The sequence below is a fragment of the Anopheles coluzzii genome, chromosome 3 (assembly GCF_943734685.1).
Source record: "Anopheles coluzzii chromosome 3, AcolN3, whole genome shotgun sequence".
NCBI lineage: Eukaryota > Metazoa > Arthropoda > Insecta > Diptera > Culicidae > Anopheles > Anopheles coluzzii.
In genome coordinates this window covers 88,150,160-88,176,273 of record NC_064671.1, presented here as the reverse complement: position 1 = coordinate 88,176,273, position 26,114 = coordinate 88,150,160, and the positions used below count along the sequence as shown (strand labels likewise).

The 26,114-nt window shown below is 50.4% G+C and overlaps 2 protein-coding genes across 5 annotated transcripts; both read left to right on the top strand.

The window, feature by feature from the left end:
• The first annotated feature begins 290 nt into the window (after nt 1-290).
• LOC120958778 (uncharacterized) lies at nt 291-14,235 on the top strand. The gene is made up of 4 exons (XM_040381778.2): nt 291-848; nt 2,411-2,830; nt 3,384-4,681; nt 4,756-14,235. The coding sequence occupies exons 3-4, from the start codon at nt 3,397-3,399 to the stop codon at nt 13,299-13,301; spliced, it is 9,831 nt and encodes a 3,276-aa protein (XP_040237712.2). The 5' UTR covers nt 291-848; nt 2,411-2,830; nt 3,384-3,396; the 3' UTR covers nt 13,302-14,235.
• Nucleotides 14,236-14,897: 662 nt separating this feature from the next.
• Nucleotides 14,898-25,983, top strand: LOC120958781 (kinesin-like protein KIF12). 4 transcript variants are annotated; one of them, XR_007452587.1, is made up of 13 exons: nt 14,899-16,927; nt 16,997-17,792; nt 21,435-21,615; nt 21,689-21,910; nt 21,980-22,120; nt 23,167-23,308; nt 23,452-23,688; nt 23,792-23,910; nt 24,025-24,488; nt 24,559-24,798; nt 24,866-25,033; nt 25,214-25,520; nt 25,745-25,983. XR_007452587.1 is itself a non-coding variant. In XM_049609067.1 (11 exons), exons 1-11 carry the CDS (start codon nt 17,032-17,034, stop codon nt 25,428-25,430), a joined length of 2,892 nt encoding a protein of 963 aa, XP_049465024.1. In that variant the 5' UTR covers nt 14,898-17,031; the 3' UTR covers nt 25,431-25,672. The 4 variants fall into 4 exon arrangements, 2 of the variants coding, with proteins under 2 accessions (XP_049465024.1, XP_049465025.1); XR_007452586.1 differs by having other exon boundaries at nt 14,899-17,792; XM_049609067.1 differs by lacking the exon at nt 25,745-25,983 and having other exon boundaries at nt 14,898-17,792; nt 25,214-25,672.
• Nucleotides 25,984-26,114: the final 131 nt, after the last annotated feature.

Sequence of the window (26,114 nt, the reverse complement as noted above, 5' to 3'; positions counted from 1 at the left end):
CGTTTCGTGGTTGCTGAACACCATCTGAAGAACTGAACCGTGTACTGTTTGCGCCCAAAAAAAAAGCAAAAACTGTTCCGTGATGGCACATTTTACGTAGACGTCAACACGAAGCGTTTGAATATTTTATTTACATTTTAAATTAGTTTGCAGGAATGAAACGAGATTTTTTACCATTTTGCCAAACGATGCGGCCTATTGCAAGACAGAAAACAACCGAAACCTGTACGAAGCATCGAATGCAAATCGATAAGGCCCACGAGCCGCTATCCTTCCGCCCTAGCAACCCCAAGCAAGATGCTAGAATGATACGCTCTTTTCTTGTGTCAATGCGACCACATTTTGCTGCTTCAAAGCGTCTAATCTTTTGTAATGTCTTCATCTAGACTTCTATCTGTAATACAGCGATAATGGCAATAAGCCACAAATCATTCCGTACGCACAAAAAGAAGCCCCAAAGCTAAGGTTCTATGCCCTGCCGGATGCATAGAACCAAACCCCGTAACCACCGCACAGAGAGAAAGAAGGAGAGTACGAGAAAGAGCAAGCGAGCGAGAATGAGAGGGAGCGAACGAGAACGCCTCTCGGCCGCCACCGCGGAATACGTCCAACGCAGCCGAAAGTGAGAGAGCGAGCGAGAGAGTGAATGCGTCAAACGGCGAGAGAGGAGCGCAGATGAAAGAAAAATAATACGGTCGCCATTACGTTTTCGCTTGTGCTTGATAAACGTGTTGTGAGGAAAAATCGAAAAAGCACCCGTAAAAAGGTGCCCACCGCGGCTGAAACTATCGCCAAACGGAAGCGTACGACACGTGCTACCGGAAAGTGGTGCAGTACACTCGATTACGGTACGATTTGGGGGTGTAAAAAGTGTTTAAATTTTTCGCACATTGTGCTCATCCCCCCGCCTTGCTGCGGACCGTGTGTGTGTGTGAGTGTGTGTGTGTATGGTGCGGCATCATCTCGCTTGGCTCGGTGCGGCTGCCTGGTGCTGCTGCTGGTGCTACTGCTTCCGTCTTCCGTTCACGCTATCGTCATCGGGTGTGACAGTCTCGCACGATGTCGGGTCCATATGCGAGCGATTCGTCCCTGAGCGGGGCTGTGCGCTGTGTGTGTGTGGTTCGGGCCCGGGCTGGGACGGGTGTGTTGTTACGCCTGAACAGCGCTAAGAATCTCCGGGCGTTTTGAAAGAGGGTTCGTTTTTGTGTGCCCCGTTTTGGATGGAAGGCGAGACGAACGAGAAAATCGGGCGTGTGATGTCGAGCTGTAGAGCGGCGGACGGTAGCAGTAAGCAAACGATGTGTGTGTCTCTGAGCACAACGCACACAGCTGCTCCAAGCACAGCGCAACTGTTTCTATTGTGAAATATATGTTGTGTTGAAATTGCGTCGCGTTTACTGCCTGTGCGCTGTGTGTACGTTTTTATCTTTTGCGTCTTAATGTAGAAGTCCTAATGTTGAAACTGTGTTTTTGAGGCGTGATCTAAGAGAGTGCTACTTCGCACAAAACGTGGATTCCACTCGAGGATGTGCACCACCGTCTAAAAGTGTACGGGAAGGACACTCCATGTGGTGCATCTCGAGTGTCTTCGTGTGAAAAATAAGTTTTTGGCATGTAATATCGTACTGCTCCCCGGGCTCAACTCACCCGGAGCATGAAATATTGAACGCGCGCGCTTTTTTTCCTACCCCCACCCTGTCGCATTACCTCCCGCTCGCTCTACCGCATACGCTTACCAACACAAACGCGCGCACACACACACACACGTACGCACAGCGCTGTCCCTGTTCAATGCTTGCAGTGCAGTTGATGCCCGATGCCGGATCAAAGCAAGTCATGGTTGGGTGAGTGAGCGGGATGAGCGTGTGCGTGTCAGTGTAGTGGTGTGGTGTTGCTTTGTAATGGCTAAGCGTGTATACGGGGGCTGTGCGGCTGTGTTTACCTTCCCTCTGCTTTAAATATTGAATGAAGGGTGTTTGCTTCTTTGCCGACAATGTCCCTTTCCCCTCTCCCTTCCCCTTCAACCCACGTGTTGTGTTGTGTGCGGTCCCACACGGTGCGCGCTACCACATTGTGTCAAAAACATACGCGCGCGCGTGTGTGATGTCTGAAGCGATTTGTGGCAAAAATAGTTGGCGGCGTAGTCTATTGCAGGCAGTGTGGGCGATCTGTCCCGTCCTGTGCACTGTGCGTGTATGTGTGTTTGTGTGCGTTTGAATGGATTTGTAAGCACAACGAGGAAGTGTTTTTTTACTGCTGCTGCGCTTCGCTTGGGACACGAGGCGCATAGCAAAGAGAACATAAAGAAATGATCATTCGCTCGTCATTTAACTGGAAGCACATGTGCGCCGTTGCTTTTTTTGTGGATTTAAAGTGATGATGGTGTCATGTTTTTTCTTCTCAATTTCAGTATTTACTAAAAAAAGCTTCTCGGGAAGAGTGCTAAGGCGATCGTGAACAGTGTAATCGTGCAACATTGTAGGGCAATTACATCAGCACACACCTATCTCCCGGCGCAGTTTATTCCTCGACCAGCAACAACCTGTCAATGGGTGTGGAAGGATAGTAATAACTTCCTCGTAGCAGTGGCCGTTCTTGTTACCCTGTACAATATTCTGCTCGGTTAGCAACACGCTACTCCCGCCGTACACGATAAACAGTACCCGCGACAGGATACAAACAAACCGATGCAACATTCGTTGCGACCAAGGCAACCCACCAACAGCGCTCGGTACCGGTAAAGCCACCACCAGCACGTTAGACGACCCCCGCTTGTACATGTGTGCTTACAGGCGGCAAACAGCAATTAAAACCACTATTCCTCAGTGAGGTAAGTGTACCCTGATGACTCACGCAGGAGTACTGTCGTGAGAGTACAGACGAAACTGGGCTTTTTTTATTCCACATTTGCGTGTAATTTCGTTTCTAGCAAGACAAGACCAAGAGCCAATAAAGAAAAAAAAAAACACCCGATGCCCTCTTGAGTGAGCGCGCTTCACACTTTCTTTGTCCCCTGGCATCTTGGTGCTAACGAGCTTGCATTGGGGATGTGCGGTGGTACACACACACAAGTATGTGTGGCAGATGAAAGTTGTGTGATAATCAGTAACGATAACTTTTACGCTTTGTCCACACATTTTTGTGACGTTCCATTTGGCACAATTCCATGCAGCGCGTGAACTGAACGCTCGAACATTCATTCGTACTGTGTCGAGAATAAGATCGGAAGCGAATGAATGATAGAATGTGGAAAAATGCTTTTTCAGTTACACTTGGTTTACTCTCCAAGAGGCAGAGCATGGTGCTTGTTGTTATAAAACTGCATATTTGTTTGGTATTGGTACGGTTGACCTAATGCGTTTGTATTGTTTTCCTTATCCCAGGGGTTTAAAAAGTATGGACGATGAGCATGGATCCGAAGCCACTATTACCTCAGCTGATAAAAATACGCCACCGACGACGGAGCCCAGTACGCAGCCCGATTGCATCACAAAGCCGGAGGTCGCCGGCGATATTCCGCTATCAGCTACAATCGATACAGAGGGCGGCGAAATGGAAGAAGATAGCGAATCGCTTGCGTCGCAATCGTGCCAACCGCCCGAGCAGAATGCCACAGACGCGGACGTGGCGGCAACGGCACCACCACCGGCTGCAGGCAAAAATGCCAGTCCAGGGAAGGACAAACCATTCGAGGAATGTCATGATGCATCCACGAGCGGGGGAGAAATGGCACACGCCACCGGCCAGAAGGCATTGGAAGCTGCTGCAGACGGGAGTGGCGATGCAGACCAACAGCAGAAGGAGGAAACCATCGTCGCAGTCAATGGCGCCGAAGAGGAATGTTCTGAAACAGTCGAAGGTGTGGAGTCGGGCGTCGATACGCATGTTGTTCAGTCGGATTTGCCTGACGCCGCCCGAACAGACATGGACGTTGAGCAAAGTGTCGCGACCGAGCAGGATGAACTGGTACTTGATACCTCCGCAAAGGAGTCAACTTCGACGCAGAAAGACGATTGCCATCCGGAAGTTAGTGAGGAAAAGATTTCCAGTGAGATAAAAAGCACTGCCGAATCGGGTGAAGCGTTGCCGGAAGATATGGATGCTGACGTTGGTGGTGCGACCGAGCCGACAGAGCCCTGCGGATGGAGCCATGCAGCGGCAGAGGATCAGCTAGCAAAAGATAACAGCCCGCCTGAGGAAACGGCTGCAAAAGAAGTATCCGGCGACGAGGCTGGAGAATCGTGCTTAAATACAGAGACGACCTCTTCGTCACAGGCACACATTTCACAAGCAACGAAAAGTAGTCAAGAATGTAATGAAAGTGTAGATACGAGTAATGTGGAAATGTCTGACGCTTCAGAAGCAGATGGCACAGCTACCATAGGTGTAAAGGCAGAAGCAGCCGCGTCGGCAGCTGCGACCGAGTCGGAGCCAAACGTTATTGAAAAATCGCTTTCCGATCCTGAGAGCAGTGCTGCTGCTGAAGACGGTAACCATAGTAACGTCACGCCAGAGAAGGAACAAACAGCCCACCAGGGTGAACGAAGCAGATCTGCGTCGCCTTTGGGCGGCCAACCAGAGAGGAGCAACCATCCATCGGAGGACGACCGGCAAAGTAGTACAGGCAGTAGTAAAGTTGTAAATATTTTAACCCCAGAACGCGCAAGCACAGATGTGCAAGGTGAGTAGATAACGCTAAAGGAATGGTTTCGGTAAAATGATTTTCGCTAATTTTACTTTCGCTCCCCATTGCAGATACATTTATCAACGGTATGAGCTCAACCTCAACTCCGGAAGCGGCTGGAAACGATTCCTCAGTGGACAGTGAAAAGGAAGAGAAGAAAGAGAGCGAAACTGATCGCAAGGAACCAGAACTACAGCCCGTTAGTTGGTCAGATACGGAGGGCATGAAGGAAAGCATGGCGCCGCACTTAACCGCCGCCACGAATTCGCTAAAGCGCCGTGCATCGGACACACCTTTGGAGGGAGAAAACGAAGAGCGGAAGAGAAGGATGTCTAGTGGTGAAATTCAGTTAAAGCAAATGAAGTTCGATGATCATCATCCGCCCTCCGTTTCATCGGACGGAGCGACAGAACGTGTTGCAGTGAAAGATAGTTGCTCGCCGCAGCGAATAGATGAAGAAATGCGTGAGATGAGCGAATGTGAGCAAGTTACTCAAAAGGCACCAGCAGCTGACGATTTGGTTGTGGAGCGCGTGATGGAAAGTGAACAGGCTGAACAAACGGACGTTAACCTCACGGATGGTAAGAGCGGCGAGGAAAACAACCTGAACCATTCAATCGATTCCGGCAAGTCGTCGCTCTCGATCGATGCCTCCGCCGAGCAGCTAATGGATCGACCGCTAACGCCACGCATACCAAAAGAGCTGGAAGACGTTGGGGAAGAAGACGGCGAAGGTAAATCGTTCGCGCTCGTCCACCACGAGCAGAATGAACCAGCCGAGCCGGCGGACGGTAATAGCAGTAGCAGCAGTAACAGCTCCAGCTCTACGGACAGTTCTTCGTCGTCGTCCTCTTCGTCCTCGTCATCTTCGGAAAGCGATAGTTCCGGCGATGAGGCTGAACCAAGCGAGGAACAAGTGTCGCCCGCCAAACAATCAACACCAATAGCTGGACGGTCGGTTGTAAGCGAAGCGCCCGGCTCAGCGGTTACACACGTGCCGGAATCCGACCGACAGGGACATCATTCCGAGCAGGATTCCTCGGAGGATAGTTCCAGGGACAGCACAGCGATGGAAGTGGACGAGTCGGCAGATTCGGAAGAAGAAAGACCGGGCCATCGGGACGACGAGGCAAAGATTACTCGTAGCGAGGGCCTAAAGTTGTCGATATCGTTGAAACGGTCATCAACCGTCGCCACTCCAAATAGGAGCGAGGAGACGCCATCGGCGGGTAAAGCAACGGGTGTCCTGCAACCTACACAACCTTTGCAGCCGGTCGATTTCAGCAACATTTTGAAGAAGGGCCTGCTGTTGAACGAAAACAAGGGCCTGATCAAGATCGACTACAACCAGGTACCGGTCATGAACTACTCACAGCAGGGCACGACGGCTTGCGAGCCACCGCAAATCCAACCATTGCCAGAGCCCGCCCCTCTACCCGCCTCGCTACATCAACTGGCGGAATATCGACCTGTGATGCAAAATCTCACCCCCTGGAACAATGATGGAACAAGTATGGCGACAGGAAACATTTTGAAAAACACGCTGATATCAAAACACTTAAGTAGCATTGGACAGTTGGGCAAATCCGTGCCGCTGCTGGCTCCACCAGCGCAGGACGAGTCGTCGGACACGATGGACGAGGATAATCGTCTGGTGATTGCCGAGAAGCAGCGTCGCTATAGGAAGAAAAACACTAACAGCCATGCGACGCTACCGGCTGCGCATCAGATGAACTCGACCATGTTCCCATACCAACAAATGCACCTACTGCAGGAGCAACAGTTTTATCCCGGTGTGTCCGATGCGCTCCACAACAACATGCACAGTTTGCACGGGTTTGCGAACACGAGTTTAGCCAACTATGGAGCAACGGTTGGGCTTCCGACGCCACAAACCCACAATGCCGCCCTAGCTGCCTACCCTACGCTGCCCGGTGCTGCTGCCGAAAGATTGCAACATTTCATCGATGCCGCGCAGCTGGCTGCTCAACCGAAGGGGAACCAATCGAAGGCAAGCAACACTAAGCGGCCGGCAGAACGAAGGAAACGAAATCAAGCTAAACCGGGAGCTGCTGGCGGCAATGGCCCTGCCCTGGGCGACCTTACCTCTCCGCTAACGGCTAGCTATATGCATTTGTCCAAGCTTAGCAAACCGAACGAATACGCTCAGCAGCACCAACAGCAGCCGCCGCCGACGCTTCCAAACGCTTCGCAGCTGTCTGCGCTTCACAGTCATCCCGACAGCAGTCACATGCGTCTGGAGTCGATGGGAAACCCTCCACAAGTTCCAGCGATGCAGCAGCCACCACCACCGCCGCCGCCCGAGAAGAAGAAGGACAAAAAGAAGGTGTTCCTCTGTTCGCCGTGTGGTACGCACTACGAGAATTGGAACTTGTTCCTGCACATGCGGGAGGTCCATCGTAAGCACATTTGTCTCTACTGCTTGGGCATCTTCCCGTCGGCGGAACGGTTGGTAAGCCATCTTGGCACGAAGCACGGCGTGCTGAAGAAGCATCACGGAAGTTTGGAAGAGTATCTGAGGCAGTGCCACTACGACGATGCCGATCGGACGGTGGCCGATGTACAGCACACGGTCCAGCAGCAACCGTTCTATTTGATGTGCTCCCGCTGCGAGCACATGTTCGAAAGCAACGTGAACGATGTGCAGCAAAGGGAGGAACAGCTCCGGGCCCATGATTGTGCGAACTATCTCGAAACGTGTGGTAGCTGTGGCCAGCTGAAGCAGGCCAAACATCGGTGCGATGGTGTGAACGGTACGCTGGCGGGTGGCAAAAAGAAAGCACCGAAAAAGTCCTTGCCCGGTGGTTCCGGCTACGCTAATGGACCTCTGGCTGGCAATGATGCAGCGGCTGCTGGCGTGAAACTGAACGGAAATGTGCCGGAGAGTGGGTTCAGTAGTACCAACCAGACGCTCGGTACACCGAAGGGAGGAACGCCATCAAAGGGAGTCGGTAGTAAATCATCGAGCAAGAAGAAACAACCCCAAATGCAACACAGTCATCATCAACAGGAGCAACAGCAGCACCAGCAACCGTTTATTGGCAGCTCTATCCTAGAGACGCAACTCTTGAAGGACGTTAAAAGCGCAGAGTTACATGCTCCAATTGGAAACAGTTACGAAGGCGCTCTTCATCCAGGCATTGGTGATGTGGATGGCGCATTTGCTCAACCTATAGCAGAAAGCTACGGTCATTTGCAGTACCCTACACCAGTGATGAACGGTGAACTAACGCATCAGAAGGAATTCGTTCCACCCGTCATCAATGCAACGACTCCACCAGCGCACGAACCTAGTGAGTCCACTTCATTGACATGCGTTGTTGATCAGCAAGCGAACGAACCGCCTCCTCCACCGCCAGCAGTGACTCCTCTAGTGCCAAAGTTAAAGGTAAAAATACCGATCCAGTATCTGACGCCGATGGAAAGCGAAGAATCGTCCGCAGAAAGTGACGATGAGGAGGAGGACGAAGAGGAGGAAGAGGAAGAAGAAGACGAAGAAGAGGAAGAGGAAGAGGAAGAGGTCAAGGAAGATGGCGAAGAACCGGCAGAAACGGTGGCGACAGCAGAAGAGAACGAACGGAACAGTCATGCTGAAATGGAGCAAGCTGAAGGCGGCGAACTGGCGCAGAAAATCGAAACAGATCGTGAACATCTAGAAGAGCACCAGGAAGCATTTGACGAGAACAAACCTGACCACACACCAGCGGAAGAACAAGAGCAAATAAAACAGGACAATGTGGAAGTGGCGGAAGATACGGCACTGCAGGAGCCAATCCCTATGGATATCGATGAAAGCCTCATGATCGAGCGAAGGCGCGATGTACCAACCAGAGCGTCGACCGATGCAAAACAATCGCCGGAAGAGATTGGGGATGGTGCTGCTGGTGAAGTGGCGGAAGGAAACAAAATTGCTCCCACGGACGGACCATCGGATGGTTCTACCTCTCTCGCGGCTTCCGTCGAGACAAGTGCAAATGTGGAGGATAAAACGGAACCGATGGACGCTGTGCCCACTCCATTGGCGTCCGAAACGGAACAGAACGAACCGCCTCCGCAGTGTGAAGGTGTTGCGGAAGTGGCCAAAACGCTTGCAGAGGAAGAAGCATCGGAGCGCTTGGCCGCTGCCGAGATGCTGTTTGATTTGTCGGCAACTGGTGGTGAAGTTATGGCAATGGACAGTATGCAACCGGAAAATGCGGAAGAAGCTCCCGAAAAAGATTCGATGGCAATAGCGGACAGTGATGCTCAGCTGTTCACGCTAACGCTGGACGAACCGCTCGATCGTATCCCAATACGCGAGTTCATACGGATCTGTCTGCGCGCGACCGTTCCCTTCTGTCTGTACTGTAACCATGCCCGACGTATCGCCGTCAATGGCCGGCAACTCGTGCTGCATATAATTGCGATGCATCGGTTCCAGGCGACGGTGAACAGCATCACCGGCGAGGAGCTGCTTCCCGAGACGATTTTGCAGCGGTTTCTCAACACCCTCGACGAGCTCGGGACGGAGCAGGCCTACCTGAACGTGGAAACGTTCGACAACTCCTGGACGACGGAGCAACGGACGGCGGTACCGTTTGTGAAGGTGTTTGAGTGTTTCCAGTGTCGCTTCAGCACGGTGGTGCACAAGGAGCTGTACCTGCACAACCGCAAGATGCATCAAAAGTCGGTACTGCTCTGTCTGATGTGCAAGGGCAACTTCTTCAGCTACAGCGAGCTGCTCTGCCACATGTGCCCGGGCGTGTCCAACCATACGACCGCGCTGGATTACATGTTCCGATGCTGCGTCTGCAACGTGGACGGCATACCGTCCGCCTTCCGGCTGATGGTGCACCTGCGCAAACGCCACTACGCTTGTGATGTCTGTCTGGAGGAGTGCGTGGATCAGAGCCGGCTCTCGAACCACGTGTGGAAGCACAAGCTGCACCATTTGTGCTACCGGTGCGGCATCGGCTACCGCAACAAGGCGGACATCTTGAAGCATCTGTTCTGGAAGCACGGCACCGAGGGTGTGCTGTGCAAGCGGTGTCTGCAGAAGAAGTGGCCGCACGTGTATCACTTCTGCGTACCGCCGGCCCAGTTCGTGTGCGAGGTGTGCCAGGCAACGTTTAATCGCTCGGTAGCGCTGAAGGTGCACCGGCGCCTGCACAATGGCGAGGCGAAGTATCCGTGCACGGAAGATGGCTGTGAAAAGCGGTTCATTTCGAAAAAGCTTCTGCTGAAGCACGTGCACAGGCATGACTTGGAGAAAGCGGAGACGGAGAAGGAACAGCTCGCTGCAAGCATGGATACGGAAGCTGCCTCAGCTGACGATGGAAACGCTCATGATGCGACACAGGAAGGATCGGACCCGAAAAGAACGAACGAAGACGAAGCAAATGCAGCCGATGCCATTAAAACAGAACCACTGCCGGACGACAACGCAGAAGGTGTTGCTAACAGTTCCGGGGCTACAATTGCCGAAGGACAGGGCGCTGATGCTGGTGATAGAAAAGATCTACCGATGGAAGAATGTGCTGACAAGGACACGATTAAAAAGGAATCAGCCGAAGATGCCGACAGCGCAAACCCGTTGGAGGGCAAAGATGGCAGTGGGTCCGCGGATAGCAAGGACCAGCTTTCTGAGGATTCGAACAGAAAGGAAGAATTGGCGAAAGAGCAAGCACCAGAAGCGGCATCGGCTGCGGTGGAAGCGATGGACGTCTCAACACCGGCGAAGAAGTCAAAGAAGAAACGGAAGGCAAGGGACGACGATAAATCTGTGGTCGATCTGATGAATTTGCCCGCGTTGAACCTTTCCGAGAGTGACAGTAGTGACGATTCGGATAACGAAAACTCGAACGCAAGTTTCAACTCGCGACGATTTGGGGACTGTATCGAAACGGAATCCGGTGCTCTCCGTGACGATCCAATGGAGTCTAAAGTGGATGGTGTGAATCTTATGCACGGCGAGGATGCTGTCGACCGCGAACAAACTCCGGAAGAAGGCCTGCAGCAGAAAGAGGGTGCAGCAAACGAAGACGACCAAGCGGAGCGGAGTGAGAATGCTTCGCAAGAGCTGGCGGCACCGCTGGACCCGATTGCAAACATCTGGAACAACTTCAAGCGCTACCAGGCGAATCATCGGACAGCCAGCCGGAAACAGTCGGCGGACGAGGAGCAGCGATTGGAGGACGAGCTAGTGGAGCGAATGCTGAAAACAACGATACTGCATGTGTCACAATCGGACCACGATTACTGCATGATGTTTAAGCCCATTTTGTCCGAGGCGGAGCTGGAAGCAGAGCTGCAAAGCAAACCACAGCAAGAGTCACTCCTGCTGAAAGGTGGACGAGATGCGGAAGAGAACGTGGAAGAGGGTCGCCGTACGCCCGAGGCGGCTGTCAAGAGTTCGAGCAAGCGCAATGACGACCAATCGTCCGACAGCGAGGACAGCAGCGATTCTGATTCAAGCTGTGAATGTGGCTCGAACTGTAGTTGCAGCTCAAGCTCCAGCAACAGCTCCAGCTCCAGCTCGGACGATTCCGACAGCTCCGACAACGAAGACGCACGAAAGGGTAGCAAGAAAGGGACGGATCAACCTAAGAAGGAAGAGGATGAAGCTACCTCACCGACCGTTTCAGCTGCCGAGGCTGTCGCCCAACCGGTGCCGGAACCGGAAGAGGTGGAGGAGCTGCCACCGCCCGAGCCCGTCGATCCGGACAGCGTGATCGTGGATTCGGATTTGCACACGGACGAGTCGGAAACGGACGAAGAGTTTTACGACGAGCATCCGCAGAAGCTGGCCAACCAGCTGCTGGCAGAGAAACGGCGCCAGCTGCTGGCGCAGACGGGCGCCTCGATGAACTACGGCATGGTGGAAAACAGCCGCCCATCGACACCGTCGCTGCCGCCGGAGGAGGTGGCACCGGGCAAGAAGAAAGTGAAGCCGAAGAAGCGCAAACGGGAGAGGAAGTCCTCCAAGCGGTTCATGTCGCCGGCGGGTAGCACGTTCGTGGAACAGCAGGTGCCGGTCACCAACGCCACCCTGTCCGCCGTACCGGCGATGGATGTTGTGCCGTACGTACCACAGCACATCCCTTACCATTGGCCGCAAGGAGAGCAACAGCATCATCAGCAGCATCTAGCTGGCTTTACGTCGCACGGCTCCGCAGAGATGGGACCAGCTGCAGTGGCGGCACACTCCGTGCACACCCCTAACCAGCCCCAGCAAATGCAGCTGGCGTCAGCGATGGCACCGTTGGAGATACCGGCCGTACCACCAGCACTGCCCGTTCAGTCCGCCCTGCCAGCAGCCGTCGTCGCCGGCGACGATCTGGGCAAAATCAGTGCCCCTCGTCTCAGCACGGGCAATAGTTCGGAATCGGACGCACCGCTCAAGCGATCGCAACGCAGCCGTAAGCCGAACAAATTCTACGGCTACACGAGCGATGACGAGAGTGCGGCCGCTTCGCTACCACTCCCATCCGGCTTAACCCTGTCAACTAATCCGGAAAAATCGATCCTCTCGCTGATGAAGCCAACACCGCCACCGAACCTGGTGTGGAGCAAGGAGGATCTTCCCTCGCCCCCAACAAAGTCCAGCAAAACGGCGGGTGGTGCTGGCGCCAGCAGCAAAGCGACGTCGGGCCAGCGGCGCAGTATCGATCACCTGACGCCGGTGTCATCGCGGCGAAACTCCGGCATCGGTATGACACTGGAAGAGCTGGGCTCGGTGCCTCCAGCAGCTGCCGCCTTTGCCGAGCAGCAGTACCCGACCGTCCAGCAGCTCGCGACGCCGACGGTGATGATGCCGTCGTTCGATGCGAGCACTCCCACCACCCCGAGCCATCCGCCGCTGCCAAAGTTGAAGCTTTCGCTGGGTAAAAAATCGTCCGTCGCTAGCGTTACGCCCAAGGGTGTAAGGCAGCCGGCGGCCAACAGCCGACGCCGCAAACCGGCGACACCCCGCACACCGAAAGTGAAGACACCCAAATCGGCACCGCCGATGGGGCTGAGCCTGCATGGTTCGTCGATGCTGCTACCGACCGGTACCCCGGGAACGCCCGGTCCCCTGTCTGCCCCGCTCATACCGGCTGCCGGGGGCGTTGCATCGTCCGCCCTGTACCAAGCGCCGACCCTGTCTGCCGCTGAGCCACGGCCCAAAATTCCTCCGATCGGATCGTTTCCCAGCATACAGACGGATCTGTTCCGGCCGAATCAAATTCGCGTGCCGGCCGGGTGGCGCGCCCCCAAGGAGGGTGAATCGGTGTACTGTTACTGTCGCGCGCCGTACGACGAGGTGTCGGAGATGATTGCCTGCGACGATGACAACTGTCGGATCGAATGGTTCCACTTCGAGTGTGTCGGCATCATTATGCCACCGAAGGGCAAGTGGTTCTGTCCGGACTGCAAGCTAAGACAGGTGCAGTCGGGCACGGTACTGTCGACGGGCTTGGAGAGCATGGAAGAAGGTGGTCAAAGTGCAACGACGGGGCATGCTGTTAGTGGTGACGGGGGAATGTCGTCTTCCTTAGCAGTAGCAACTTCAACGAATGGTGGACCCAGCTTAGCACAACCCTCGTCCGTTTACACTCACTGGGGTCAGCCACAGTAAGGGGCAGGAAGGATGGAAAACAGAGAAACACGCTTATTAAGTAACCAGTGGAGGGTATCATGTTCCTCCCAGGATAGGCAACACCTCGCCAGTGCATCGGTCAACGCGGTGAGCCAGCTGGAAAGCTGGAGGCGCGGTGGTAAGGTTTATCAGGCACGCCGCCGTATCGAGCGAGCAGAGCATCCGTTGTTTAGCTTTATGTTTTTGAGGAACGTTAGGTTTAGTTTAGGCTAAGCTATTATACTTTTTTGTGGTAGGGCGGTTGGCTTATGATACACGTAGTTACGAGCATAATGTAACATTGTCAGCAGTGGAGCGGTTTACTGTTGGGCCAACATGTACCGGGTGCAATGTGACCGTAAGCGCTTCATGAAAAAAACAGTAGTAATCCACCATCCGCGTACTGCTGTTTCGTGGTAGAGTGATCTAGAAGGCACAGCATTAACCGTAGAATTACCTATATAGGCATGTGTGTGAGTGTGCGTGTGTGTACGTGTGGATGTGAAACGTGTGTGTGTGTGATATAGCAATTCCTAGCAAAGAGTGAGAAGGTGAGCAAACAATACAAACAAAAAGAGAGAGCGAGAGCAAAGCAAAAGAAACAAAACTTTAATTGGCGTTTACTTAAATCGTCGCGTGCACTGAAACAGGGAAAACATACAAACACACAATAGAAAACGAAAAAGAGACAAGAAAACTGCAGGACCTTTTACAGCAACGGGGGTCCTGCTTGCAATTGTGGCAGCAATATTTAGTCCTTTTCCTTTCGACCGCTCCTTTCCACTGCACTGAAATAAATACCCACACACACCCATACACGCAGCAAGCGAAGAAAAAGCGCCAACGGGGGCGGTAGAACGTGTCTAGAAATGCCGGAATGTTTGATCTCTCTGCGCGCGCTGGATTAGTGAGGGAATAAAATCTATGAAGCCAACTCCTTTTCCTCTGTGTTCGCTGTTGTTGAACAGAAAGAAATCCTGTCGCCGTTTTCCATACTTTGTGTTTTTTGTCTTTACGTTTGCTAATTACTGGGGGGTTTTCTGGGGGTGTTATGATAGTTTTGTGCATGCTTTCTTAACTCTTTCGGCCGGGGAAGTGGTAATTTTGGCGCACTGGTGATAAAGTAGGATTTTGTGTGATGGGAAATGGGTATAGCACCCTTATTGGGCAGGCTTATTTGGAATCCACCTGGAATTTCCAATGTGCTTATTCAAAAAGGGTGCCATAGAATCAACTTCCCGTGTAAAAGAGTCTAGGATGTTTTCCAAAATTAGCTCCTGGAAAACCCTGTACTATCCATATTTATAACATTTCTATGAAGTCTTAACAGGTTCGATTTCCAGTAAAATTGTCCCCCGTAGTAAGGACTAATTATTCGGGAATAACTCTAGTAATCTAGTATAGACCGGCATGACCGCATCCTTACATGTCAAAAAGAAAAATTAGTTAATTTCAATATGCTACCATTTGCTATGCATTTAAAATCAATATGCTATACATTTAAAATTCTTATACAAAAAGTTAAATACTTACAGAAACGAGCGAACCAAAAATTCTGCGGCTCCAATGCTCGGAGCATATTTTGCCCAGGCGCGAGAAATATCCGAACGTTTCGTCCCCACAGAAGCCGCCGGCTACGCGTTCGGGTCCGTTTTGACCGCCGGTGACGTCACGGAATTCAGTGGTCGGAAAAGTTATTACTAAAGGACATGACATGCCCTTCGCGTTCGCTTTCATTCGAGTGGTGACCATCGAACGGTTCGGACGGTCGAACCTTCGGCGTTGGCTGAGACCCACGACAAGCGCGTGTCCGTTGCAATCATAGAAGGCTGTTCTTTTGTATTAGTGTGCGTGCGTGTGTGTGTGCTAGCGGTTGATGGATATTTGAGCGACGGGTTCGGTTTGAAATAATTTCCTCAAAGAAATATGAAGATTTTTGTTGGAAAAGTAACGTTTTCGTGGACCCCTACAATCGTTTGATTACCCCGTAAACGCCAATGGTTTTATTACTTACGCCGTGTGCGCGTGTGTGGGCAGGTGTTGCACCTGCTCACCTGCCTCATAAGTGAGCGAGTACAATCTGTAAATCTGTGTCTGAAAAGAGTGCCGCGTGCAACTGCTTAAAGTGTATTTAAACAGCTTGAGTGTGTTTCCCTTTTCCACCCGTAGAGCAGAGTGGTTCGTTGCGGCCAAGGTGTTTGAGTTGTTTGCTGTGTCTACTGCGATCATTATTTTAACTTCTCCCCCATTTGTGTTTTTCTCCAACCCGGTGGTAATGTCCACAAAGCGGCGGAATGGTGTGCGTGTGTGTGAGTGTGCGCGCGCGTTGCATCATGAATAATTAAGGATCCGGCTGTACGTTTGAACGCGCAGCGGTGCGGTCCCGAGCCCGAGGGGGACACGGACATGTTGGAAATGGAAAAAGTTTCCAGAGAGTGGACGAAGGTGTGGTGTGTGAGGGAGGAAGGTGTACATCGAAATTGGTCAATGCTTGGAAGCATAATATTCGGTACCGAACCGAATGTACCCCTCCGATGCGAGGGCCCCCGCCTCCTCTCATAAGTTATGCAATGGGAGCGAAATGCCTTTGTCCCGTTCGGTGTTGACACCTCGCGACACTCACTTCCGCCGGTATTTGTGGTTGAATGTCGAAGGCGGGAGCAAGGTGGGTTAAATTTTCCAGCCAACCCAAAGCACCGGGAGGCAACGGGCAGTAGGTTACCCAAACAAAGCTAAGCACGTTTCCTGTGTGTGTATGTTGCAAGGATAGCATGTAGGGATCGCATGTATGCATGGGCAGGTTTGAAGGGATCTCGTGTTATGATGACCCGGTTAAGCTAATGGCTGAGGAGATCCCCTACGCCTCGATGGACAGTGACTCCAAAGCAAAGGACGTCTCCACGTGAGAACCGCTGCGTCCTCCGAGCGGGTGGGAGCGGTGGTGGTGCGAAGGGTAGCGAAAATGGGGGCAACTTGTAACACACAGTACATTAACGGCACGAATTGTTAACAGATAATTGAGCTTTTCGTAGTCCGGTTGATTGATTGATTGAAAGTGGATTTGTGGAAATTCGTGGTGACTTTGACGATGGCACTTTTGTCGCTTTTTTGATGGGACGGGGGTTTTGCGGTACACGGGACAATTTATAGTTGGATCGTGACTATCCGCTTTTGCGGGGAGGTATTGAGAATTGAGAGAGGTAATGATTGCAAGAATGGTGTGCGCGGGTTTCTTTTTTAATAACAGTTTGGGACAAAATCGTGACCATATTCAATGTTAATTGTGCAGTAAGATGAGCTGACTGTCTACATTGTTGAAGATTCCTATCGTTTTCATTAAGATGATCTTAGTTTTTACTTTATCTGGGCCACACTGTCAAGTTGCTGCTTGCTTGTCGTAAGAAACATGCAACGACACTGGCTCTTTACCGATAGTTAACCCTATCTCGTGCCTTAATCTAGCACCTGGAACGCAGGTTTTGATGAGGTGAATTATTAATTACGCCCCTGTGGACTGTGACCTCTGTGCAACACGATCAGCTTTAAACAGTGGTCGTCCAGTGGTGGCTTTGTGCTCCGGCGGTTCAATACGTGTCCATCCCTTGCCACGTGCGGCAGCTGTTTCAGTGAGTACTTGACCGTGCGTTGGTAGTGTTACCCGACAAAAAAAGTGGTTCATTAATGTTTAACAACAGACCCCGAGCGGTGGCCACATTTGTGAGTGACATGTATGCCCATCCGGAGTGACACGCTGGAAAACTCCCACGAAAGGCAAACAAATCTACAAATTAATGACAAACACACGCTAACAATCACATTAAACGGGGTGTCTAGTACGAACAAAAAAAAGGAAAAGAATCGTAGTGGTCACTTGGATCGGTTGTTTCTTTGTTGCGGTGGTTGTTTGTTTTACCTTGTTGCTGCTAATGTGACCAGTGCCGGGCAAACGGACGGCAGTACTCAGTGGTTACATACAAAAACAGCGTGTTTTCCCGCCTACCTCGATCCAACGATGGTGTACAAACCACCGGGCACCTCCACCTCATCACGTGGCATTTCACCGCAGCGGGCACAGCAGTACGCGACGAGCCAGCAGCGCAACGACGGCAGTCGACGGCGTGCCGTGGTACCGGGTGAAGCTTTTCAGTCCATTTCCCACTTTGGCAGTGTGCGCAGCAAGCTTAACAATCATGCCGGCGGACCGGCAGACCGAGGCATCCGTACATCCGGCGGCGATGGTGGTGGCGGCGGTGGCATGAAGCGATCGAACAGTCTCAACAATAAGTATAACAACAATTACGCAGCAGCAGCAGCAACAACGACGACGACGCAGCCACGTCGTTCGAACAGCATCGATCGGATGAACAACGGCAAGGTGTACCGTGGGCGTAGTCCGTTGCGAAATTCCACATCGAACCTGCACAGCATGACGGGCGCCGGCAGTGGCCCGTACCGGAACCAGCCGGTTCTGATTCGCTCCCGTGGAAATGAGTAAGTAAAAACTGGTTTGATCGTGGATAGCATTGTGCTTTGGATTTTCCCCCGCGTCATGGTCGATTGTGTGATTGCTGGAGATTTTGCTAGTCTCGTCCGTTTTCCCCTTTGTGTTGGAAATGTTGTTTGAAGGGCAACGTGTACTGCCGAACGTGCTTGAAGACATTTGAAGCCAAACAGCACAAAGAATGTGTTCGGTGTTATAGGGGGTTAATTCTTTTTAGAGCTTTGGTCACACAAAGAAAAATGCTATGAAATTGAATATTAATCATTTTTAATGCTTTTGTTGCTCTCACCAGACAAGGATGTTGTACGTCCCTCCCTCGCCACATTGTACAATGTTTCCTTTTAATAAAAAAACTGATAATTTGAGCTCTATATTTTTATCAATTGCTAATAAATGCTCTATAAATTACAAACAGCTACGTTCAAATACCCAGCAAAACCCCCATTCTGCTTGTCTGCCGCCTGGAAGGATGTACCGATGACACACCGGAAATGGTGTTTAAATGTCACTGACCTTGGTCATCACTGTTTGCACTAGGGTCCTCCGCAGTGGGACATTTCTCACCCCGGGGGGAGGGTTTTTAGAGCCTTTGTGTTTGCGTGTATACATTTTAAAGTACTGTCACGCAATTCAATCGCCCCACGCAAACGTACGTTAAACGACCTGAAGATAGGCCTGAAGTTTGGTTTAGGCATTGATGATAAATTCATAGATCAGAGGGAAATATTTTGTGGAAAAAGTAAAACAATCCGATCAACCCGAAAGCGTCATCTGCCATCGGTCTGACCTATAGATATTAATTATTGTCCGTATCTAATAGCGTTGGCTCAGTTTTGTTGACGTTGTATTGTTGCGTGCATGACGGACATGATCATTACTGCCCGTTTTTACACCCATGATCCTAAAAAGCAGATAAGTTCACCGTCACATCATAAATAGCGTTTTCTCCCGCGGCTCCATCCAACTGAAAGATCACCTGATGTTAAATACTCACGAAACACACGCGTATCATGAACTCGAACGAACCGCAGAATAATACATCAGCCACACAGGCAGCTGGAGGTTGTTAGGCCCTGTGCCGCCCCCACCCCACGATACAACCTTCATCCGCGTGACCGCGTTGGTCAATTCAGAAAAACGGTTCACAAAAATCAATATCTCACACTATCCTTGAGGTCCGCTATCCTTCCGGTTGGTGGATGGTGGTTCCAACGTTACGGCGTTTAGATGATTCTTCACATGAGTGTGAGTGTGCTTGTATGGAGGAATTTACCATAAGACGCATTTCGTTATGTTTTAAGTAATGTGTGCCTGTGTCAGGGAAAAGCTGTTAAGAAATAATTAATACCTCGTGGCGTTCAAAATGGCGCCCAAAGTAATGGGTAGACCAAAGAAGGGAGGGCTTTTGACGCGAAGGTCAAGAAAACCACCTACGGACGTCATGACGACACGACACGGGGTCAATAGTCGCTTGGCCGAACTTGAAACCGACCGACCGACCGACCGACGGGTTATGGTATGGGTTCTTCCCTGCAGTTCCTACGCTGGTGGCGAATGTCGACGAATGTTTCTGTTGACGGCGGTCACACCGGCTCGGTGTAGTACAGTGCCGCCGTATTTAAAGGGGTGTGGAAAGCTTTTCCAGACCCTAATTTACATACCGTAAAAATGTGTGGGGTGTAAAAGACGCTTAAACACACGAAAGGCCGAACAGAAGGTGTAGCTCCCTTCGGTGTAGCTTAGTCCGGTTCGAAGTTAAAGAGGGGACGAAACAAAAAAAAAACGGCGCAGAATTTTCTATTTATTCTTCGATAGCGTGACCATTAACACTAGCTTGCTTGGTAAGCTGTGTTCACTGATTATGTTTATGCTGTGTACTTAACGGGGAAATCCCAGCAAAAGGTGCTAGTACTAGTCTGAGATATGATATTTTTAGACTTCCATTGAGAAGAGCGAAAATTTGCGCATTTTGTAGCAGATTTCGTTGTCTTTTTTACTAACCCTAATATTTAATGACGTCTTTGAATTCGCAATAGCTACTCTCGCTCAATCATCAGCTCGATTATCCAGTTGTGCTCCAACTTACATCCACGCTCCACCTATTTGTCATCCTCTTTATGCGATCTATAACACAACATATTTGTTATATATTAAAATCTTTGATGCGACTGTCTATTTTACTATGGGTAAAACCCATTAAGTCACAATTCCTCAAGTAATGGTTGCCTTATACACAGTAACTGACTATGCCTTTGAAAAGTTTTATTACTTTGGGATAAAGCTTTTGAGTGCTTTATTATCATATTACAGTGACTTATTATAGATAGAAACTTGTTGCCAAATAAGACGAAAATGGAATGTTAGTATCAAAAGATCTTAGCTTGTCTCTATTAGTCAGATGTTGTTGATTGCTGTTGAATTCTTGCTTCGATAAATACCGCATTTTCACAGAAACGCAGCGCTCGCGACGAAACGATCAAAGTTAGCCATACTTTCGTGCTAAAACGTTGACGGTTTGACAGGCGGAAAGTGTCGCCAAAATTTGTCGCGGAAGATTTTTTGGGTCGTCTAGAAGCAGTGTTATACACACTGAAATACGGTACCTAAATCTGATAATGCTTAGGCGGTGCTCTGGCATCGAATAAGACATCCGACACCGAATAGGTGCACCGTCAGACATTTTCAAACAAACAAGACTCGAATCTGTCAAATTCCATACATTTTTCATGTTTGATGTTGCGTTCGATTGGTACCAGAGCGCCGGGTTACCCATTTACAAAAGCTCTTCTTCGTTTATCTATTTCTTCTGGACAAAACAAAAAAAACTTAAATTAGATTTGATAGAATAAATCGCATGTGTGTATTGCAGATGGGTTCGAGATTCGAACTACACCCGGTTGCGTAGGATATGGCGGTTCTATTCATCTCATCATCCTTTGAGCGTATTAAGTAGTCCGAATATATTAAAATCGTTTAAGTCGATACAGTTTCCTGCAATGCACATTTTATCATATCAACTTTCAACACAAACAAAACAAAAACAATTTACCATCGCTAAAACCGGTCGTAAATATTGATTTCCGTTAGCAAACGTTTATACCCTTCCACTTTTCCACTATGCTCTTTCATTACAGGATATACGACGATATCGTATTGGTAATGTCTTTAGCTTTTCATTTGCGTAATAGAAACTCGTTTGTTGATTTAACCTTGGGATATATTTAAGTGTTTTCGGGAACGGCGGGAGCTTTACTACATGCGTCACAGTTACGTGTTTACATTCCATTCAATGTGCTCACAATCTTGTTTAATTCAATCGCACCACAGGACACGACTAACTGGCTCCTGTCGGCGTATGCGAAAATGCTTACGCTTTCATAGCGATATCGATTTTTCGTGATGGTTTTAGCCGGAAAAGTATCGATGGATCGTATCGATGGATAATAATACGAAAATTGATATAATGGGCAAAATTGGCCATCCTTTGGCGATTGCTTTCAATAGCATCTACCCTTTTTCGTTAAGCTAGGTTTTGTAGCACGACAGAGCAAATCGCAAAGTATCCATAATCTATTAGGAAAAAAACAGAATTTGAATATTAAATAATATGCCCCTCTTGTTTATTTTTCCAGCATCGGCAGCATGGACAATTTGGATAACATAACCCAAGCATCGACCGGCAGCAGCAACTCAATGCCCGGCACGCCCGAGGATAACATCAACGTGGTGGTTCGGGTCCGTCCTCTAAGCAACAAGGAGGCAAGACATGGAGACGAAATGGTGGTACAATTTCCTGGAAATGGCCAAATATTGGTATGAATAACTTCCTCCCGTGTAAGCCCGGCGTCAACAGCAGTGATCTTAAACCTAGCATACCCTCCTACAGTGTGACGGAATTCCGCTAACCTCGGGCGCTGGTGCCCAGAAGCCGAAACTGTTCTCCTACAACGTCGTGTTCGAACCGGGCGCCACACAGGACGATGTGCTGCAGTACTCCGGCATCAAGCGACTGATCGAGATGGCGATCGAAGGATTCAGCTGTACCGCGTTTTGTTACGGCCAGACCGGGTCGGGCAAAACGCACACACTTACCGGTCCGCCGGAGCTGGTAAGTCAGTGGAAGACTTGGCTTTCCCATTTGCCATTTAACCCCTTTTTTTGTTGGTGTATTGTACAGTTTTATCGTAAACCCGACCCGGCACACGAGGATCATGGGCTGGTGTTTCGCTCATTTCTCTACCTATTCAAGCTGCTGCAAGAGCGCAAAGATACCAACTTTGTCCTGAAGGCATCGTTCCTGGAGATTTACAACGAAAAGGTACGTCTAGATTTCGCCGATCAATCAATCGCGCACTGCTGGTACAGCTCTCTAATCAATTTAAATTGTATCGATCGCGTGGCGTGACGTTTGTGGCGTGATTTGCCAACACGCAAATACGATGCACTTTCCACACCCCTTCCGTTCCGCAAACGTGTTGACTGTGGGGGCATTAAATTTTAAAATTTCATTTGCATTCGCTGGTTAGAGGAATCCGCTTTGCTAAAAGGCCACCGCGAAGTGGTTGGTGTGACCGGTTCGATGGCCACTCAATGGAAGCATGATCATCCGCAGGAGGTATTGCAGCAGTAGTGGATTTAATTGAATTTATTCGACAGGGCTGGCCGGCTCATTGGGTACGACCACCATTTCATTCGATGCTACGTACAAGTGCCTTCGATAATGTACATTTTCTGTACATGCCGCAGCAATTTGCCGCCCGAGCAAATACAGGCAGCTTTCGCCGCCTGGGCGGGCTGGAAAGTATAAAAAATGGAATGAATAATTGGATCCTTGCATGACACCAAAACACATGCCACTGTCCTACATGCTCTGTCGGGGCCCTGCAGTGCCAGCAGCGAGCATGCAACTGTACTGTACTTTACCGGCATGCACTATCACTTTGCCGCGGTCAAACTGGCCTTGACTCTGGTTCATAATTCGAACGGGCTCATAAATCGATCGTATCAGCGTTTAGCGGAAAGCATGGAAGCATTTTCGCATCGCCCGCGCTGGGGAGAACCCAACCCGACAGGGTGTCAGCTGCGGGTTGAGCAGCAGAATACAGTTGAGGGGGGAAGTAACGGGGCAGCAATTATCTTCACTGCCAACCTGTAAGCAGCAACATTGGTGGGGCATGATTTATGCATGCAGGAAATGATCGATTTTCCCACTTTTCTTGGTAATCGTGAGAGCGTTTGAGTTTTCAATTGCCGTTGTGCCCTTCTGTGGTTCATTGAAATAGTTAACATTTTGGGGAGGCTACATATATTGTGATTGAAAAAGAGTTATCATTTAACCTTGCACTCTTTCCTCTCTTTCCCAAGGTGATCGATTTGCTTAATCCCGGCACGGCTAGGAAACCGCTCGCCGTACGATGGTCCAAAAAGTCGCGTGGCTTTTTTGTGGAGAATCTGTTCACCGTCGACTGCGAGGAGCTGGACGATTTGTTGGCAGTGCTGGAGGAAGGTACGGTACTCCGGATGACGCATGGATGGCGGATGAATAATTCCTATCCGGCCCCTAGTGTGGGTCACGTTTAAAGTTGAACCTTTCATTGAATTGTTGCCTGTTTTCTCCGCTTTTCTCATTTTTCATTTCCCTCCTTGCAGGAATGCGAAATCGACACGTTGGTTCGCACCTGATGAACGATTACTCCTCGCGCAGCCACACGATCCTGACGGTGCACATCACCTCCGAGCAGCAGGCCGAGGGCGGCGTGTTCATTTCCAAGCAGGGCAAAATTAACTTTGTCGACCTGGCGGGCAGCGAGATGACGAAGAAAACACACAGCGAGGGCAAAACGCTCGAGGAAGCGAACAACATCAACAAAAGCCTAATGGTGCTGGGTGAGTAATTCGAAAGGGCATCGAAGGGGGGTGAGGGAGAGAGTGGGTGGACCTCGTTCAAGTAGAAAGCGTTATCCTAATGGTTTTAATCTATTTCCGTCAGGTTACTGTATCGCCTCGCTAAGCGACTCCAAGCGGCGCGGCGGTCACATTCCGTACCGGGACAGCAAGCTAACCAAGCTGCTGGCGGACAGTCTGGCAGGGAATGGCGTAACTTTGATGGTAAAGTTGTGTGCAGCGAAAGTTGCTGTGTCCCATCCTCGAATGAACAATTCATACTAATGCACGTGTGGCACTGTCCGCGTCTACTCTCTCTCTCTCACTCTCTCTCTTTAGATTGCATGCATTTCGCCGGCCCAATCGAACGTGACCGAAACGGTGAACACACTGCGCTATGCGGCCCGTGCCAAACGCATCCGCACGAAACCGATCATCGTGATGGACCCGCGGGAGGCACTGATCCTCAGCTTGAAGCGTGAAATCGGCGCACTGCAGGTGGAAAATGAGCATCTCAGAACGGCGCTCAACCTGCAGACCGAAGCGCAGGACATTAACAGCCAGGTGGATCTGCTCGAGCGTCGACCGATACCGCGCAGCCCGCCGAAGGTGGACGTGGAGAAGCTGACCGACATGGAGGGCAACGAGTTGAAGGAGCTGGTGAAGGTGTACGTGACGGAAAATCAGGCGCTCCGGCAGGAGAATGCAGAGCTGTACTCGACGCGGGAAATGATTATCCGCGACCAGGAGCTGGTGTGCCGGGAGAACGAACGGCTGCTCAAAAAGCTCGAGGATGTTAATTCGTGAGTAACGGCGTTTTGGAGCATTGAGAAAGGTGATTTATGGAGTTTTTTGTTTGTTCTTTTTTATTAGAGTCTGCTGCCGTTCGCCGATCATACCGGCCCGACCGACGTTTTCCGCCGAAATGCTGAATCTGTCCGCGGCGAGCGGCGATTTGGAGGTGTCGAACATTTGGCGCAATCCGCTAAGTTCCAGCGCCGACAGCATGAATCGCTACCGCAACGAATCGCTGGATGGGCGCGTGTCGGCCAACGAGAACAAGATACCGGAACTGCTGCAGAAGGAACTGGACAAGCGCCGGATTGGTGATAGGTACGCGAAGCTGGTGTGAATCTAGCTGTGGACGGAATGATTGTAATGATTGGCCTTTTTCCCGCAGCATTACCACGATTGCTAACAATCTGACGCGCAACAACTCGTGGGACACTGCAAACCGTTCGAACGGGACGTCCATGCATGGGATGAAGCTGGCCTCCCGCAAGGGTTCGGCCGACAGTCGCCATTCGGATCCGAGCCAGGCGAGAACGAGTCAGACAAGAATTATAGAGTAAGTGTAGTAAGTGGTGCCGGAGCGACTTTGGTGGTGGATGGCATGGCTTTGGAACGACCCGGGACGGCACACCGATGGGGCAGAGGACACATTAGGACGCATTTGTTTGTTTTGTAAAGGCAACGATGTTTCGAATGGTGTAAATTGCTGATTCACTTCCCTCGTTTCTAACCGTAGCCTCGCGCCAAACCCCCCTCAGACGGCACGCTCCAGTGCTGCGTCTCATCCGCCCTGGAGACGTTCAGCACCGCGGTCGTCCAGTGCGCAGAAATCGGCCACGCCACTGTCCGTCCGGAAGGGGACGTTTCTGCTCGCTAAGAGCAAATCGACGGACGAGGGCATTCTGCCGCTGAGGCGGAACATATTCGGTAGCCTAGTGTCGCTCGATGACTGAGAGCACTGTTTCGCCATTGTGAAACGGTCCCCACCCACTCGGGAAGACTCTCGTAAGGTCGCGTTGCGGCGCCTCTCCCAATCACTTGACGTACGTACGTAGAAGCCAAATAGATGCATGGTGCATGTACTAATGTGATCGTCCGGTTGTTGAAACTTTTGTCCGCGCTCTGGAGATTCTGTTGTTATAAAGACTCTTTTTTTGTATTGTTGATAAACGTTCAATGCTTCACTAGAATATATATATTTTTTTTATGAAAAAAAGCTGCATCTGCTCTCTTTCAAGAATGCTTTCTTTCCGATTTTCCGTTACAGCATGATCAGTTAAACAAGACGGGAGGAAAGCACCCTTCGTTCCCAAACGGGTGAGCGGTGTGCATTGGAAAGGAGCATCATGTGATAATGTACTGAAAAGCGCAGGGAACTAGAATGTATGGCCGAAAGTGTAGCTTAATAGCAAAGGAAATCAAAACTATGCAACACATTCGATAGTGAATGGTGCCTTTCTTGTAAACGAATAAATTAATTAACTGGAATGTAGAATGTTAACAAGACGTTTAAAATTATTTCATTGAAGAAAGTGGATGCCATGTAGGTGGCAAACTTTAAAATTGAACTCATAACTCAGCTTATTTAGGTTTAACATCGTTACGGCGGCTACACAAGTACAACGCACCAACTGTCA